Source organism: Sceloporus occidentalis, unplaced genomic scaffold, assembly GCF_023333645.1.
Source record: "Sceloporus occidentalis isolate IW3139 unplaced genomic scaffold, rSceOcc1.0.p SCAF_1, whole genome shotgun sequence".
NCBI lineage: Eukaryota > Metazoa > Chordata > Lepidosauria > Squamata > Phrynosomatidae > Sceloporus > Sceloporus occidentalis.
In genome coordinates, this window is record NW_028316981.1 from 24297263 (window position 1) to 24314603 (window position 17341).

Sequence of the window (17341 nt, forward strand, 5' to 3'; positions counted from 1 at the left end):
AATAATCTACTTGGTCTACCACTGATTCGGACTACTATACAGAACAGCCCAAGAAACCTATATCTCTATCATTGATTGTTTTAATAGTTTAAAATGGTATGTTTTATTATTATTGGTATTATTATTATTTAATATGCAATAATTATTGTACTGTTTTAGGAAGGAGGAGACATTGGGATGTATTTTTATGATGTATGGTGCATTTTATATTGTATTTTATGACTGTTGTGAGCCGCCTCAATCCTGTCGGAGATGTGGGATAAAAATAAATAAATATCTATTATTATTATTATTATTATTATTATTATTGGGGACCTTATGTATTTATTATGTATTGCATTTTTATTATTTATTTTTAATTTATTATTTTATTTATATTTTATTTATTATTATTATTGGCATTTTATTTAATTATTTCATTTTAAAATTTATTTATTTATTTATTTTTATTAGCATCATCATCATCATTATCATTTATTGTGACAGGAAAGGTTAATGTCTCTCAAAACTACATTTCCCACAATTCCCTAGCGCGCTGAGGTCACGGGGCAGTTGCAACGGTCTCAAACCGTCACTTGGACCGGAGGGAAGGAGTCGCGATCAACCAATCAGAGAGGCCGCCCATCCTCCCTTTCGAATCCGGGCGGGGCTATTGGTGGTGAGAGGGCGATGACGCTAAGGGCGAGGGAGTCCTGATTGGGCGAGGAGGCGGCGCGAGCATCCAATAGGCGGGCAGAGCGCCGGCAGCTGGGAAGAATGGAGTCTCAGCAGCAGCCACCACCGCCGCCGCCGCCGCCGGAGTCAGAGCTGGAGGAGTCTCTGGTGGCGCCGCTGCTGGAGCTGGGCATCCCTGAGGCGGCGGCCCGGAGGGTGGGTCGGGGGCCTGGCGGCGGGCGGGAAGGAGGAGGGCTTAGGCCGCGCGCTCATTCTCCTTCGTTCTCTCTCGCAGGCTTTGGCGCTCACTGGAGGCCGCTCGGCCGAGGCGGCGGCCCAGCTCTACTTCAGCAGCGGCCTCGACTCCCAGGTAGCCTCCTCTCCCTCCCTCTCCTCCTTCGTTTTGTGGCTTCTGCCTCCCCCCCGCACTAGTTCTGCCCCTCCCAGGTCTCCTCCGCTTCCTTCTCCTCCTGGCACCCAGCGTGCTCCTGAGCATGTGCAGAGTGCAGCCCTCTTGTGGAACTGGGGAGCAAATGTAGTTGTAGTTTAAAGGTATCATTTTCATTTTGATAATGGTTGAGGTTGCAGTTATTGAAAGGCGTGCTCTTGAGCATGTGCTGAGTGCAGTCCTCCCTCTTGTGGACCTGGGGAACAAATGTACTTGTAATTTAAAGGTATCCTTTTCATTTTGGTAGTGGCTGAGGTCACAATCATTACCAGGTGTGCTCCTGAGCATGTGCAGAGTGCCATTCTCCCTCTTGTGGAATTGGGGAGCAAATTTAATTGTCATTTAAAAGTATCATTTTAATTTTGCTGGTTGTTTAGGTCACACCAATTCCACAAGAGGGAGGACTCTGCTCTGCACATGCTCAAAAGTGAATTTGTCTTTTAAAGATGTCATTTTTAGCTTTGCCAGTTGTTTAAGTGACAAGGATGGCCACGCGTGGTGCTCCTGAGCATGTGCAGAGTGTGGCCCTCCCTTCCACGCCAACAGCTCCTTGTGGAATTGAGGAGCAAATTTAATTGTCATTTGGAGGTGTCATTTTAATTTTGCTACTAGTTTATATCAAGAGTCAGTGTGGCATTGTGGTCTGAGTGTTGGGCTGCGACTCTATAGAGACCAGAGTTTGAATCCCAGTTTGGCCATGGAAACCTGTTGGGTGACCCGGGTCAAGTAACACTCTCTCAACCTCCAAGGAAGGCAATGGCAAATGTCCTCTGAAGAAACATGCTAAGAAAACCCCATGATATTCGCCTTATTATGGTCACTGTAAGTCAGAAATGACTTTAAGACACACAGCAACAAAGATGTTTATGTTGCCAAGCATGTTCTCGAACATGTGCAGCATGCAGTCCTCTCTCCACTCCAGCCCCTTGTGGAACTGGGGAACAAATTTAATTGTTAATTTAAAGGTATAATTTTAATTTTTGTTACTCATTTATGTCACAACTATTGCCAAGGATTCTCTTAAGCCTCAACCTCTTGTGAAATTGGGGACCCAACTGATGAAACAGTGTTGTTGTTTTTTCTGGGCTGATGTTAAGTGCAGGTGTGTTGTCTGCTTTCAAGACCTTTCTGACCCAAGGGGATCCCATGATGGAGTTTTCCTGGCAAGATTGGTGCAGAGTGGTTTTTTGTGGTCACTCTTGAGTGAGTATTTATAGAAGGTACACAAAAATGTACTGAAAGTGAGAAAAGCAAACAACGGAGATCAAAAGACTGCTTGTAATGTGTCATAAACCCAGAGTCAAGTCACATATGTACAGTTGTCCCTCCATATTCGCTAGGGTTAGGGGAACAAGACCCCCGTGAATATGGAAAACCCGCAAATAATAAAAACACCATGTTTTTACCTGAAGGACACCTCTCTAGGTCCTCCAGTGCAACTGTGTGGTCAATGTCCAACATACACTGACCTTTGAATGACACTGGAGTAGCTACAAATAGTCTTTCAGTGCATCTTTTAGTTAAAGTGCAGGTGCACTGGAGGACCTAGACAGTCCTAGAGAGAACATGTTAATGAAATCTGTGAATAATCAAATCCGCAAATATCAAAGCCGCAAATATGGAGGGATGACTGTAGTTTGAATCATAGAATTGGAAGGGACCCATCCTCTAGGGTCATCCAGTCCAACCCACTGCCATGCAGGAACACACAATCAAAGCACACCCTGTGAGTGACAGATGGCCTCTGTTTACAGACCTCCGGAGAAAGCATATTTCACTGTTGAACAACTCTTACAGTCAGGAAGTTTGTCTTAGTGTTGAGCTGGAAGCTCTTTTCCTATAGCTTGCATCCATTGCTCCGTTCTTATTCTCTGGAGCAGCAGAAAACAAGCTTGCTCCATCCTCAATGTGTCATCCTTTCAAATACTTGCAAAGGGCTATCATGTCACCTCTTAACCTTCTCTTCTCCAGGCTAAACATCCCCAGCTCCCTAAGTCTTTCCTCATAGGGCATGGTTTCCAGACCCTTCACCATTTTAGTCACCCTGCTTTAGACATGCTGCAGTTTCTCCACATCCTTTTTAAATTGTGGTGCCCAGAACTGGACACAGTATTCTAGGTGGGGCCTGACCAGAGCAGAATAGAGTGGCACTATTACTTCCCTTGATCTAGAGACTATACGTCTATTGATGCACCCTAAAATGGCATTGGCCTTTTTAGCTGCCACATCACACTGTTCACTCATGTTCAACTTGTCGTCTATTGGACTCCTAGATCCCTTTCACATGTAGTCTTGTTAAGCCAGGTGTCCCCCATCGTATTTCTGTGCATTTCATTTTTCTGCCTAAGTGCAGTACCTTACATTTCTCCATGTTGAAATTCAATTTCTTAGCTTTGGACCAGCTTTCTAATCTATGAAGGTTATCTTGAATTTTGATCCTGTCTTCTGGGTATTAGCTACTCCTCTTAATTTGGTGTCATCTGCAGATTTGATAAGCATGCCTTCTATTCTTTTATCCAAGTCATGATAAAGATGTTGAATAGCACTGGGACCAGGACAGACCCCTGTGGGACCCCACTGGTCACTTCTCCCCAGGATGAAAAGGAGCCATTGCTGAATACCCTTTGGGTTTGGCTGGTCAACCAATTACAAATCCATTTAACAGTTGCCTTGTCTAATCCACATTTTACAAGTTTGTTTGCAAGAATATCATGGGGCACTTTGTCAAAGTAGCCTTACTGAAATCAAAATATGCTATATCCACAGCATTCCCTTCATCTACCAAGCTGGTAATCCTATAAAAAAAAGAGAGATAAGATTTGTCTGGCATGACTTGTTTCTCTGAAACCCATGTTGACTTTTGGTGATTATGGAATTGCCTTCTAGATGTTCACAGACTCTCTGTTTAATGATCTGCTCTAGAATCTTTCCTGGTATTGATGTCAGACTAACTGGACGATAATTGTTTGGATCCTCTTTTTCCCCCTTTTTGAAGATGGGGACAACGTTTGCCCTCCTCCAGTCTGCTGGGACTTCTCATGTTCTCCAGGAGTTCTTAAAGATTATTGCCAATGGCTCCGATATTACATTTGCCAGTTCTTTTAATACCCTTGGATGTAGTTCATCAGGTCCTGGAGACTTATATTCATTTAGATTAACCAGGTATTCCTGTACTATCTCTTTACTTACGGTATTATGTGCTGAATTTCCTCTGTTGTGCCCTCTGCTCCATTTTCCTCAGGTTGAGCACCCTTTTCTTTTTGTGAGAAGACTGAGAGAAAGAAAGTGTTGAGTAGCTTATTGTTGTGTGCCTTCAAGTGATTTCTGACTTATGACAAGCCTAAAGCAAACCTATCATGGAATTACCTTGGCAAGATTTGTTCAGAGGGCTGTTTGCCTTTGCCTTCCTCTGAGGCTCAGACAGTGTGACTCACCCAAGGTCACCCAGTGGGTTTCCATGGCCAAGTGGGGATTTGAACCCTGGTCCTCCAATGTCTTAGTCCAGTGATGGCAAACTTTTTAGAGATCAAGTGTCCAAACACAAAGGTGCTCCTGCACTGAGTGTTGCCCGGTGTCCGGGGGGGGGGGGACGGACAACCTCCGGGGCAGGGGGGCGGGACTTTCACCTTCTGGGGGCGAGACTTCCCTGAAGGCCCAGGATGGCCCGAAAGAGAAGGAACAGGTATGTTCCTCCTCCATCCGCCTCCTCCTGGGCCTTTAGCTGTCTCTCATGGTGTCACCCCTCTTCATTGACCTCCTCCCATACCACACTACACAGAATCCTTGTACTAATGTTTCTCATAAATCATAATTCCCATATATCCCTGAATTGTTGTTGCATAAACAACTAGTAAAATTAAAATTATACCTTTAAATGACAATATCATATGCACAAAATGAATGTATTTACATGTACCAGATAGATAGATTGCTGTAGTTGTTTCCGACTTATGACAACCCTAAGGCAAACCTATGACAGGGTTTTCTTGGCACGTTTCTTCAGAAGATGTTTGCTATTGCTTTCCCCTGAGGCTGAGAGAGTGTGACTTGCCCAGGTCACCCAGAGAGGTTCATGGCCAGGAGAGGCATCAGTCCTACGCTCGAACCATTGTGCCATACTGGCTCTCAGATTTGCCTTAGGGGCATTATAAATTGGAAACCAGAAGGCGCACAACAACAACAACAAAAGGTCATTTTGTAATAATCTTTCTCACACATTCACTCAGATGTAGATTTACTTGGAATCCTAAAGGCTGATTTTAGGAGTTTCTACTAAGAACTAAAGCCAACTGTTTCCCTAACTGAAGCAAATGGTCTCATCCTGACATGGGGGAGCAGGGAATTTGTATGTTCTATGACACTCAAAACAGCAAAAACCAGGGGCTTCTGAGATCTTCTTTTCACCCCTGGCCTTTGCTTCTGACAGCCTCTTGAGAATCAACCGTCTCTTCTCTCCGTGGGGAGAAATGCTTGTCCCTATCTCTGGTGAGACCTGATTAGCAAGTTCAGAATAGTCGCATGGTGTATTCAGCTTTGGAGGAACTAACTCATCCAGGAGAGAGATTGCAGCACAGATGAGCAAATCCACCTGCTCAGGGCCTGTTGTGTGTAAATAATATAGTTTGGGTTCAGTTGTCTTTGAATTGTTCTCTCTGTTTAGCTGATAGCGCAGATTGTGTGTCAGATTAACCTTAGAGTTTTCCTTAGCTTATTTTTTATGGCAAAGCAGAATTCCAGCTTGATTGTCACTGAGGTTCAAGGATCAATTTATTTTTCATTTAAATTTTTAAAGCCTCCTTCTGAAGGAGCAGTAGGAACCTCTGGGCTGCACTGCAGAAATAATCCAGGTTGACACCACTTTAACTGCCATGGCACAGTGTAGTGGAATCCTGGGATTTGTAGTTTTGTGAGACATTTAGCCTTCTCTGTTAGAGAGCACCAAACTACAGTTCTCAGAATCCCATAGCATTGAGCCATGACAGTTAAAGTGGTCTCAACATGGATTATTACCACAGTGTGGATGCATCCTGGATGTTAATCCACACCTCTGAAAGTGGCAAAGGACCATAACTTAGTGGTACAGCGCATGCTTGGTAGGGTAGAGAGGGCAGGTTCAGTGTCCAGGCTCTTTACCTAATGTCAGGAAGAAATCTTATTTCTAGAACTCCAAAGAAGTCCTACCAGTCACTGTAGCAGACAAACCAGTGGTGTGACTTTGAATAAAGGCAGCTTCTTAAGCAGAATGGGCCATGGCACCATCAACTGAACAAAATGTCACTAGTTATTCAAAGATTTTGTTTATTTACTTTTTTATTCCACCTTTCAAGGTGATGCCTTTTCAGGGTGGTTTATTAAAATAAAAAATGTAAAACAATAGAAATTAAAATAACATCAGTATCATATGCCTTCCATTCCAATACATTGAAAGTAAAAAACTAAATAAGGAAAAACTACATCTTATAAAACTCAGACAAGAATTAACATTCAGCTAAAAAAAAGACCGAAACATCGAGATCTTTAAAGTTCATTTTAAAAACAGTGAGAAGGGGAATTGGTCAGACATATCTTCTTTAGAAAGCCAGGCTGGGCCAGCACACACACACAAAAGGCCTGTGCCTTTCCTATTGTACCCATCAGTCTGATGGACATTTTTCTGCAGGTTGTTGAGCAGGATATCTGTGGCTGATCTAAAGCACCCATGTATATTTTAAAATATTTATTGCATGCATCTTCTGACTTTCCTCAAAGGAGCTCAAGGTGCTGTAAATGGTCCCCTCCCCACATCCGCAACTCATTCTCATAGCAGCTTAGTAGCTTGGGCTGAGAGTTGGTGACTGATCCCTGGTTACCCAGTAAAGTCCCGAGTCTTAGACACACTGACCACTACATCACACATACAGTTCAGGTAAGTGATTGTACTACTGTGGGAAACTGACTTACTATCAAACTCTCTTTCCAGGAGGAAGATGATGCACAAGGAAGCGGTTACTACAAAATGGTCTTTGTGGTGAACATGGACCTATCCATGGGAGCTGGAAAGGTAAAATTTTCAGTTATAATCGTTGTTATCCAGGGGTAGCAACTCTTTTAGCTCTTCAGTTGCTTTATAACTTCTACCATGAATCAGTAACCGTGGATTGTAAGATGCTTTTGGGCAACAGCTCCCATCAGCCCTAACTAATAAGGGATTATGGGAGATGCAGTTCAAAACTGTCTGTATGGCCAGATTGCCCAAACCTGGTTTATATAGTTCAGGGACCTGCACAAAGCTAAAGGAAAGTGAAAGCAACAGCACCCTTAATTGGGTTCATCTTTTATAATAAATATGTGGACTGAAGCACAGAAATTACTCTTGGGTATTGCTGAAAGAACCTCTAGTATTGATGATCCAAACATACAAGCCTAGGGCCTGAACAGACAGGCCAAACTGAAGCTGCTTCGGGTCACTTTGGAGGTATGATGTTTAAATGATACATGCATGTTAAGAGGCCAGAAGCTGTGCCAAAGCCATGCTCCAGTCGTTAGAACTGGAGCGTGGATTTGGTGTTGCTTCTGCCCCTTAGGATGCATGCAACATTTAAACAGTATACCTCCAAAGTGACCTGAAGCAGCTGTATTTTGGCCTGTCTGTTCAGGCCCTTAATTGCCTTGTAATTTCAAGAAATTATTTGCCAAAATATATCCTGTCATCAGGGCTTGGGGAAGAAAAAAACTTTTGCACTACGTGTAGCCAACCTGAACATACACGTGGCGGATTCTGGTTGTTGTAGTCCCAGATGGTAACTTTTCCAAGCTCTCCCTCCAGGTAATGGCATTTTCCTTCTGTAGCCACACCTCTGTTGCTGCAGATGTATGTGGTTATTTTGAGAAAAGCAGTGTAGCAAAATTAATTTCTTGATTATTTTGAATTTTTTTCTCCACAGGTCAGCTATGTTAACCTTTTGCACAGTAGAGAAGTGAAAAACTTTTAAAAGTGTTCATCATGAGGGACCCTTTCCTATAGTCAAGTGTCCAAGCAGAATTCAGAAATGTAGGGAGCTGTGTAGATCCATATCGACACACTAGTTCACGTATCTTACTTTTCTGCCAGGGGCAGGTCATTTGTAAAGTTAGGTCACAATTCTATATCATGGTCTACGTTGCTTAATTGTACATATGATTAGCTATGTAGAAGTGCTCAGGATCTCTCTGAGTAGTAATGTCACAACAGCTCCTTGTTGCATATGAACGTTATGAAACTGTTTTATTCTGTTTCCTACGGATGTAAGTCCACTTACAAAGATGTAAGTCCCTTACTGAATTCAGGTCCTGGTTGCTCAGAATTGGCCATTCAAAACCAAAGCATTCTCAAACACCATTGCATTTCAACAGAAAAAGCTCAATAGTAGTATGCTATAGCTGGGGAAATTTGTTTTCCACTCAATTCATGTGTGACCAAGCCAGTAGCATTTTCCATCCAGCTGAGCTCAGAAAAAAGTAGGAAGACATTATCATCCATGCTAATAAAAAATAATAATCCTGGAATTTTCTTCCAGTTAATGCAAAGTAGCATATGTAGCTCTCCTCTTTCCCCGCTTTATCGTCACAATAACAACAACAGCCCTGTGAGGTCTATTAAGCTGAAAGAGAGTGACTGGTCTAAAGGTCACCCAGTAAACTTGATGGTTCAGTTTGGGCCCACATTAGCAGCAGAAACAGCAAAGATTCTCGATTGCATCTTTAATAAATTCATGATTGTATCATCTTTCATGAAGGCTGTATGTGTCATTTTCCCAGTGTTTCTCCTTGCAGATTGCTGCTCAGGTGGGACACGCAGCCATTGGCCTCTTCCAGCTGATGCAAGAGAAGCCTAGTCAGAGGGACATAATCAACCAGTGGGATGAACATGGGTAAGCAAGCTAGGCACTCACAGTGGGGCACAAGGAGGGAGGGAGCTCAAAAACTTGTTATGCTGCTGGGTGATGTGGCTTGGACAACCTTCAGGAGAACCTTCTCTCACAGAGGGAAACCTCTTTCACCCTGAGGGCCAGATTCAGTTTCAGTGAAATTCTTGGGGGTTGCATTCCAGTGATGGCAGAGCCAAAAGCAAAAGGGTGGTACCAAATCTTGCAGCATATTTTGGCTTAAAACTCTTATTGCCCATAATTAAGCCTTAAGAGAGGCATTTCAATCATTTAGAATTGGAGGAAAGCCCACAAAAGGTGATGTTATCACGAAGTTTGGCTATAAAGGGAATTCCAGGAAGAACTCTGAGGCATTGGAACTGGATCAGGGGCCTGTGGTTCCCTACTTCTGTTCTAAACCCTAATGTCAGGATCCTGACTTTGCTTCCCATTCAGCTCAGGAAGGGCTCCCACCCTGGAGATTTATTCATTGGGTGCTCCTGCCAGCAGAGGGAGGTGGGAGTGACTTTCACTGAATTTCTCCTTGCCCTTGTGCTGCCTGCCAAGAAATCTGTTATGGAATGCTGGGGAACTTCTGGAAAAGGGGCTTGAGGAGAAAGGGAGGAATCTGCAAAAATTGAGTCGGCTGGTGAGTTTCTTTCCTAGATCTTAGTTCCATCCACAAGAAGGAGACTTTTTCTGTTGAAGCTTTGCAAGGTTTTAAGTCTGTGTCAGTGTGACACCATGTCTATTGGAAGGGTTCACTTAGAAGATAGCCAGGCTTATTTTTGCTCACTTCAGAAACAGATTACCAAGTCCCAGAACAGGCACAGAAAATCTATGGCCCCATTACAAAATGATGTTGTTTTAGTACAGTTCACATCATACCAGGCCATTGGCTCTTCTAATTAGGACATTTGGGAGTTGATGTCACAGAATCTCCACTTTTGGCCTCCAAAGGAGTCTCGTGTCCAGGGGTCTCCTTTGTCACAACTCTGGGTGAAGGGACAGTGCTTTGTTTGGAGGGGATCTGACATGCAAGCTTGCTTTGCCCTTTTTAGTGCCAAGAAAGTTGTACTTCAGGGATCCAATACTGACCAATTGCTGGAGCTGCATGCCTTAGCCCTGAGCCTGGAACTGCCAACGTACCTAGTGCAAGATGCAGGGAGAACCCAGGTAAATTGGTCAGATACTCTTAACAGTTTATTGTTCTCTGGGGTATTATCTTGAGCTGAGGAAATACACCTAGTTCTTGCTTTCTGCAAGAACTCAAGCAATACTGATGATAGTGCTGATCTGTTCCAGTGATTATGAATGAAGAAATTTTTGTATATACTCATGTTAATCATTTTATGCACATATATATAAAACCTGGAATTCTGTTAAGTGCTTGTAAAAGAAGACAGTTCATAGATCAGGGTCAAAAATTGCTCAGTACTGGATGTAGAAGTTTTAGCATTATAATGCTTTTTCTAGGTCAGTAGTTCAGACTAGTTTCGTTATTTTAAAAAGATCAATTTTAAAAAAATACAAAAATGAGGATATTGGTACTATTATTATTATTATTATTATTAACCTTTATTTATAAAGCGCTGTAAATTTACACAGCACTGTACATACAGTCTTTTAGTCAGATGGTTCCCTGCCCTCAGGCTTATACTTTTGGAGACTCTAGCTATTTTATTCATGTTGTTAACCAAAACTTCAAAAATGCCTTTCCATTTTTACATTTTAAAAAGAGTTCTACTAGTTGATATCAGATGCTGAAGTCTACAACTAGCTATGCAGCTATAGCCTTGTAGATACTATCTCTACAAGCAGAAAGCCACAAATGGAAATGCTTTTTCAATTTAGCCAGATTTTGGAAATTGTATTTTTTTTAAAAAAAATTCAAATTTTGATTTTTAGAGTCCCAACCTTTGAGACATTATTAACATATATTGGGTCTCCTGTAGACAAATGCTTAAGGAGGTAATTCTTGACTTCTCATAACTGAAATAAATAAGAAAGCTGTTGTTCATTTTTTGCATGAATATTTCAGTAAGAACTATGGCAGGCGTGGAAAAGTCATGGCTCTCTAGATGTTTGCTTTCAACTCTCATCAACCCCAACTACCATCAGCATTGGTTTGGGGATGTGGGGAACTGTTGTCTGACAGCTTTAACAGGTGTGGAGAACACTACTTATCTCACAACTTTTGCTACTTGTGATAACTGACTTCTCATTAACCCACCTCTGCCACCTTTTGTGAACAACACCCAGCTTAAACAGTTGCTGTTATCTCTAGTAGCAATCACCTTTATGACTCTTTTTGTACGGATTCCTTTCCAATCCCCCTAGTCACCAAAAACTGCACCCACAATTGTACTACTGCTGCCAGCTGATACTGTGCCTAACCTTATTGATAAGCTGCTCTCAGTGTAGTGACCCCTAAAGTCATGTGCAGAAGCAAAATGTTTATTTAACAGAAAATAATGAAACTATTCAGTTACTTGAGGTTCAAACACAAGTGGTTACAACACAGTGTTTTAGTTTAGTTGTTACAATTGTGTACATGATTATATACCTATTCTAATGAGCCTTCCTCAAACATACCTCGCAGATTCCACTCTTTAATCAACTGACCCCTGACTGTATTAATTGAACTACAGATTGAGTCTCCCTTGGTGTACTGGTTTGAGCATTAGACTGTGACTGGAGACCAGGGTTCAAATCCTTGCTCAGCCATGGAAACGCAATGGGTGATCTTGGCTAGGTCACATGCTCTCAGGGGAGGGCAATGGCAAACTCCCTCTGAACAAATCCTGCAAGGAAAACACCGGGATATGTCTGCCTTAGGCTCACAATAAGTCGGAACTGACTTGAAGGTACACAGTTCACACAATGAGATACCTTGGAGATGGGACGCAAGTCTAAACATGACATTCATTTGTTTATTATACACCTTATACATAATAGGCTGAAGGAAATTTTATACACAATATTTTAAATAATTTTGTGCATGAAACAAAATTTGTGCACACTTAGCCGTTAGAAAGCAAATGTATTCACCCATGAAAATGGTTTTGGTTTTTGGAGAATTTTAAATTTTGGAATTCTTGATAAGAGGGCTCAAACTGTATTTGCTTGAGCTCCTCTTTTGCACTCATATCCTGAACAAACTTAATTCTGATATAATCTGACTATTCTAACAACTATCCCTGCTCTAACGCCTAACTCTTAACTAATCGATTCATTTCTCTCTAACTCTGCCATAACTGCACAGCCTTTAAAAGTACAATTTAAATGCTGAAGCAATCACAAGTCTGCAATGCCCTTCTCCCTCCCAGCAAACCACTTACCTTAATATCTAATACACATGCAATACTTAACCTTATTTCCTTTAATATACATGCAATAACACATATACAGAAGTCCAGAAAATCAGAGAGGGTCACACATTCCCCAGTGCTGAGCTATAGACTTTAGAGTCCCAGTTGCTAGTCTCTATTTAAGTATTTCTGTCTCGCCTCCCAACCCACAAGGGCTGCCCACATTCTGAGGCAACAAATAAAAACAATAAAAAGAATTTTTTTTTGTACTTTCAAGTCACTTCTGACTTATGGTGACCCTATCATGGTCTTTTCTTTGCATGTTTCTTCAGTGTGAGTTTGCCATTGCCTTCCTCTGAGGCTGAGAGAGTGCGATGTGCCCAAGGTACACTACATCACACAGTCTCCCTTCCTGTTTCAGGTTCCGGCTGGATCACACACCGTCCTGGCCATTGTGGGAGAAGAAGAGATGGTGAATCAAGTGACTGGGCAGCTCAAACTGCTGAACTGAGGAGTGCTTTAGAGCTTGGCTCTGTCACCATGGCATGGGAGTTCCTGGGCAAGCCATTGTGTGTATATGTGTGTGTTTCGGGGGATGAGGCAGCTCCTGCCGCCAGCCACTCAAGGCCCATCTGGGCAGCATGGAGAAACCAAAAGGGGTAGCTTTCCTTTATAAGAGGGTGCCCTCTTTTTAGGAGGCGGAGGCTGTACAGTTTGACTGCAGTGGGATTTCTAGGGTACACCCTAGTGGCTCTGTGAGAGGATGGATTTGTATTTCCTGTACCACTTTAGAAACCAGGTGAAATTCCATGCAGGCATTCCCTGGGTTTTTGTTTGTTTTGTTTCTGGCACTGTGGCAAAGCCATAGAAGGCTCATCTAGTGTTAATACCTCATGGCAGGAGGATATGATGTACCTAAGCATCCCTGACATGTGTCTGTCTTGTCTTGTGGCAGTATGGTTGCAGGAACCAATCGAAGATCCAGCAGCCCCTTCAGACAGCTTATTCTGCTGCTGAATTATTTTTAACTGCTTAAGGAAACTATAGTTTTCCTGGTGTTTAGTCAAAAAGTCCACCTTGTAGTAGTTGAAATCCCTTGTATCTTACTCTGCCCCTCTTTGTGGATTGTCTCCTTTCTCATGATATCCTTTCCAAATAGCTTTAAACTGTTGGATTTTAATTGTTGTACTAGTACCGTATTCTCATTTCTCCAGTCAGTGGATAAACATTGAATTAGGAAATTGTTGTGCTGGCCACAGCCAAGAATAAGATATTGTTTAGTAGAAACTGGGAGGGTTGGAAGGAGAGGTAGACAATGTGTGGTCCTCTAGGTGCTATTAGACTGGAACTCCCATCAGCCTTACTCAGCATTGCCAATGGTGAGAGATGATGGGTAGTACATCTGAACATCTGGAGAGTGCCAAGTTGCCTATTTCTGCTTTAAAGTAACAGGATGAGGAGGATGGATTATAGTGGAGGACTGCTGCAGAGAAGGCAATTTTGTTGATTTTCCTGAGGCAGTCCTTCCCTCTTCTCATTGCTCATTTAAAACACAGTTTGAATGCTTACACATAATGGGACACAATTACTCTGCCCAAAAAAGTCTTTTAGGAAGAATCACAAAACAAGGAAGGGAGTAGAGCAGTTTGCCTATGATTGTTGCTTCATAGATACAAGCCAGCATGTCTGTGCCACACTTTGCCCCCACCCCAATACTAGTGTGATGGTCAAGTGGAATTGCAAAAGTGCCATTTTGAAAGCTGAGGAAGTTAAAAAACATTAAGCTAATCTTAATGTTTTTATTCATAAAGAGTGGTGGGGTAACTGTGGCCCTACATTTGTTGAAAGACTATATTGCCCATCAGCCTCATCCACCACACCCAGTGGCCAAGCATGGTGGGAGTGGTTGTCCAAAACAACTAGAGGGATACAAATTGTTAGCCATTGCATGTCTCTAGAGTATTGTTTGTGCCACACTTTCTGAAATAATATATATTGAGAGCAGGAGGCCTGTAGTAGTACACTAGATGAGTGGCAGAAGCTGGATGTTAATCTGGGTCTTTTTGTAACTGTTTTTCTGTCCATTGAACTAGTTGCCATTAATATTTCCAAGCCTCACCTTTAATGCAACTTGTAACATACAGCCCTTTGCTTTGTCCATTTTCCTCTTAATTTTCCTTCTAGTTATTGCTAAAGAACCCAAAGATGGCTGTTTTAGATTTCTGGTAACGCCGCAATGGAGACAGGTTGCAATTTTGCAGGAAAACCTAAGTCAGCATGATTCAGTCTTGTTTGTGTTTTTTAACTCACTTTCACAAGGTTTGGCCATAATGGGTGCAGATGATAATGATAGTTTAACACATCTAGGGGTGTATCTGCATTGTAGAAAATAATTCAGTTTGACACCATATTAACTTCCATGGCTCCATCCTACACAAGCCTGGGATTTGTCATTTTGTGAGGCACTAGCACACTTGGCTGGCAAGGTTAAACTTTTTGCAAAACTATAGATCTCAGGATTCCATAGAATGGAGTTCCAGCACTTAAAGTAGTGCCATCTACATTATCTCTACAGTTTAGTTGCACACTGGATTGGAGAAGGCTGCCTTGGGGCATAGAGTGAGGTCATTGACTCAGCAGGTGGAAATCAATATCTTGACCTTGGCTGGCTGCCTAAAAATTGTTTGGAACTAAAAACTGCAGATAACTGATACTGTATGATGGGATTTGCCAGTGTTTCTTGGCAGACCTTCTGCACCTTTTAACCACCTACCTGAAATTCAGCATGTGGCTGGGAGAACAAAAGCTTTACATTCCTAACTTTGCATTCATGGAATTATTTAAAAATATAGGCAACACTTAGTGCTCCCTGCAACATACCATGTTCTGTGTTATGATTTAAAGAAAAACATATCATATAGGCTCTGGATTTAAGACAAACCCCTTTTTGAATTTTTTTTCCTAATGTAGCTTCAGTAATTGCCTGTGGGTGGGCCATAGAGCTAAAAAGATGGAACTTTGCAACATTACGACTTGCATAGGAAAGATTACAGTTGTCCTTCGAATCCACAAATTCAATCATTTGTGGATTGTTACACCCTAGATAATCACATGGCAGTGACATGAATATGCTGTAGTATGTGGGTTCATGTCACTGCCATTTAATATGGGTCCTGTTAGCCTCATTTTTTGCATTCACAGGGGTCCCATTGTGCAAAGCATGGCACAGTGCTATGACTAGGCTACATAGTCTGGCCCTCTTTAACAGGTCACAGCATGTTATGCAGGAAGAATTTGTCATCCAACTACAGTATATTGCATTCAAGTTCCTGGTGTACCAGTTGTTGCTGATGGGGGATAATGGGAATTGTTCAACAAGGGAGCAGTTGGGGGGAAGGGTGTAACAAAGGCATTTGTTAGCCTGTTTCTACCCTAGGAGAGAACACTGTGGTCCTCTACATGTCAGATTGCAGCATGTCTTGTCATCTGCTATGCTGGTGAAGGCCAATGGGAGCTATAGTTAGCAACATCCAGACGGCTACACTGTTCCTACCCCCTGCTCTAACCCCCACCTTTTTGGTAAAGTGTTTCCTAAGAACATGACACAAATTACTGGCAGAAGCCCATATCACAGACAGACCCAGAAGACAAAAAACTGCAGCTAGGTTAAGAGCCTCTTGGAATAAAAGGCAACACAGTGTTTACAAGCTGAGTCATAAACCCCCTGATGGTGTGGAGTGACTGATAATGCAAGGCCCCGCTGGTGGGTGTACAATTTACAAAGTTTTATGTAGCAGCAAAGTAAAGAAACAAATTACCATGGGTCTTTTGAGCTGGTGAATTTTGGTGCTTCAAGCCCTGACAGAGCAAGCTGCTCGTTCACGCTCCATATTACCAGGCATTTAAGGGTTTATGAACGTGAAAACAAGCTGGCAGGCAGAAGACAGCAAGCTTTGCACAAATATGGAAAGAACAACATTAAGCCCTTGAGTCAAGGTTTAGGTGTTTTGGGTTTTTCTGGTCTGGGATCCCATCTGTGGTGTAAGTTCTATTAATGAATGGGGATAAAACAAATGTTCAGCCAGATCCTGTTTTCGTAACAGTAAGGGTGGGGTTTTTTTTGTTTTTTTTTGCTAAAGTGAAAATGAGACTTAAATTATGTAAGATTTCAGCCTAAACACAGGGATAGGAATCTGCTGCCATGCAGATGATGTTGGACTGTAACCCCTCACAGCCCTCACCAGTGGAGAAGAGCACTGAGAGCTGCAGCGCTGCAACATCTGGATACCCAAACATTGTTTACCCTGGCCTTAATACAGTGATTATGGCTCTCCTTCTCTGGCCACTTTTTTGTTTCTACAGCAGAGGTCCCGTCTCCCACACGTCCCTGTTCCCTTAAGCACTGTGTTTAACATTTAGTTGGTATGAAACAGGGAATATGTTGCCGTCTCCAAACTGTTTTGGGACTACATTGAGCGCTTGATGGGAAGATGATACTGCATTAATTAGTCTTCATAGGCTGCTGCTCTGCCTGCAGCTTCAGTTCTGATATACTATAGATAAATTGCAGAGCCTGGAAAAGTGATTTTGTTCGACTACAAGTATAGATTTGCTGGGCATTGTAGTAAAAAAAGGAACTTTTCTTTAGCACTGGTAAGGTGAAGAGATGGGTGGTATTGCACAGTGAATCAGGCATTTTTTTCAAAGTTTGCTAAATATGGCTTGCCAAAAATGTTGAGTCTGCATCCAATATTGGGAAACCAGACTACCATATGTTTAACTGGATCTGTTCACAGTCTTGCTCCTTGCTTCTCCTCTCTGTATACCTTTCCTCTGTTTGTCACTTTGTCCAAATTCTGATAGCAGCTTCTTGGGGGGCGTGGGACTGTATTTTTTCTTACCAAACTCTGTAAGAGGTTCTTGTATATGGAAAGTGCGGTATAAATAATAATTAAAATGTATGCAAGCTTCCAGAGGGTGCTTTATATGACAATTTGAAACTTTAAAAGCAAAAAGCTTAGTGTTGACAGATTGTGGTGAGATTT

General features: G+C 42.2%; 1 protein-coding gene across 1 annotated transcript; it reads left to right on the top strand.

Moving 5' to 3' along the window:
- Positions 1-699: 699 nt before the first annotated feature.
- LOC149321218 (putative peptidyl-tRNA hydrolase 2) lies at positions 700-17267 on the top strand. The gene is made up of 6 exons (XM_089517562.1): positions 700-870; positions 950-1024; positions 7062-7142; positions 8894-8991; positions 10047-10161; positions 12718-17267. The coding sequence occupies exons 1-6, from the start codon at positions 757-759 to the stop codon at positions 12805-12807; spliced, it is 573 nt and encodes a 190-aa protein (XP_089373688.1). The 5' UTR covers positions 700-756; the 3' UTR covers positions 12808-17267.
- Positions 17268-17341: the final 74 nt, after the last annotated feature.

What these genes read in the sequence shown, in the direction of transcription:
- LOC149321218 (XM_089517562.1), top strand. Translation starts at nt 757, where the DNA reads ATGGAGTCTCAGCAGCAGCCACCACCGCCGCCGCCGCCGCCGGAGTCA. An exon ending in GCAGCGGCCTCGACTCCCAG is followed by an intron (nt 1,025 to 7,061) that starts GTAGCCTCCTCT and finishes CTCTCTTTCCAG; the next exon opens with GAGGAAGATGATGCACAAGG. An exon ending in AACCAGTGGGATGAACATGG is followed by an intron (nt 8,992 to 10,046) that starts GTAAGCAAGCTA and finishes TGCCCTTTTTAG; the next exon opens with TGCCAAGAAAGTTGTACTTC.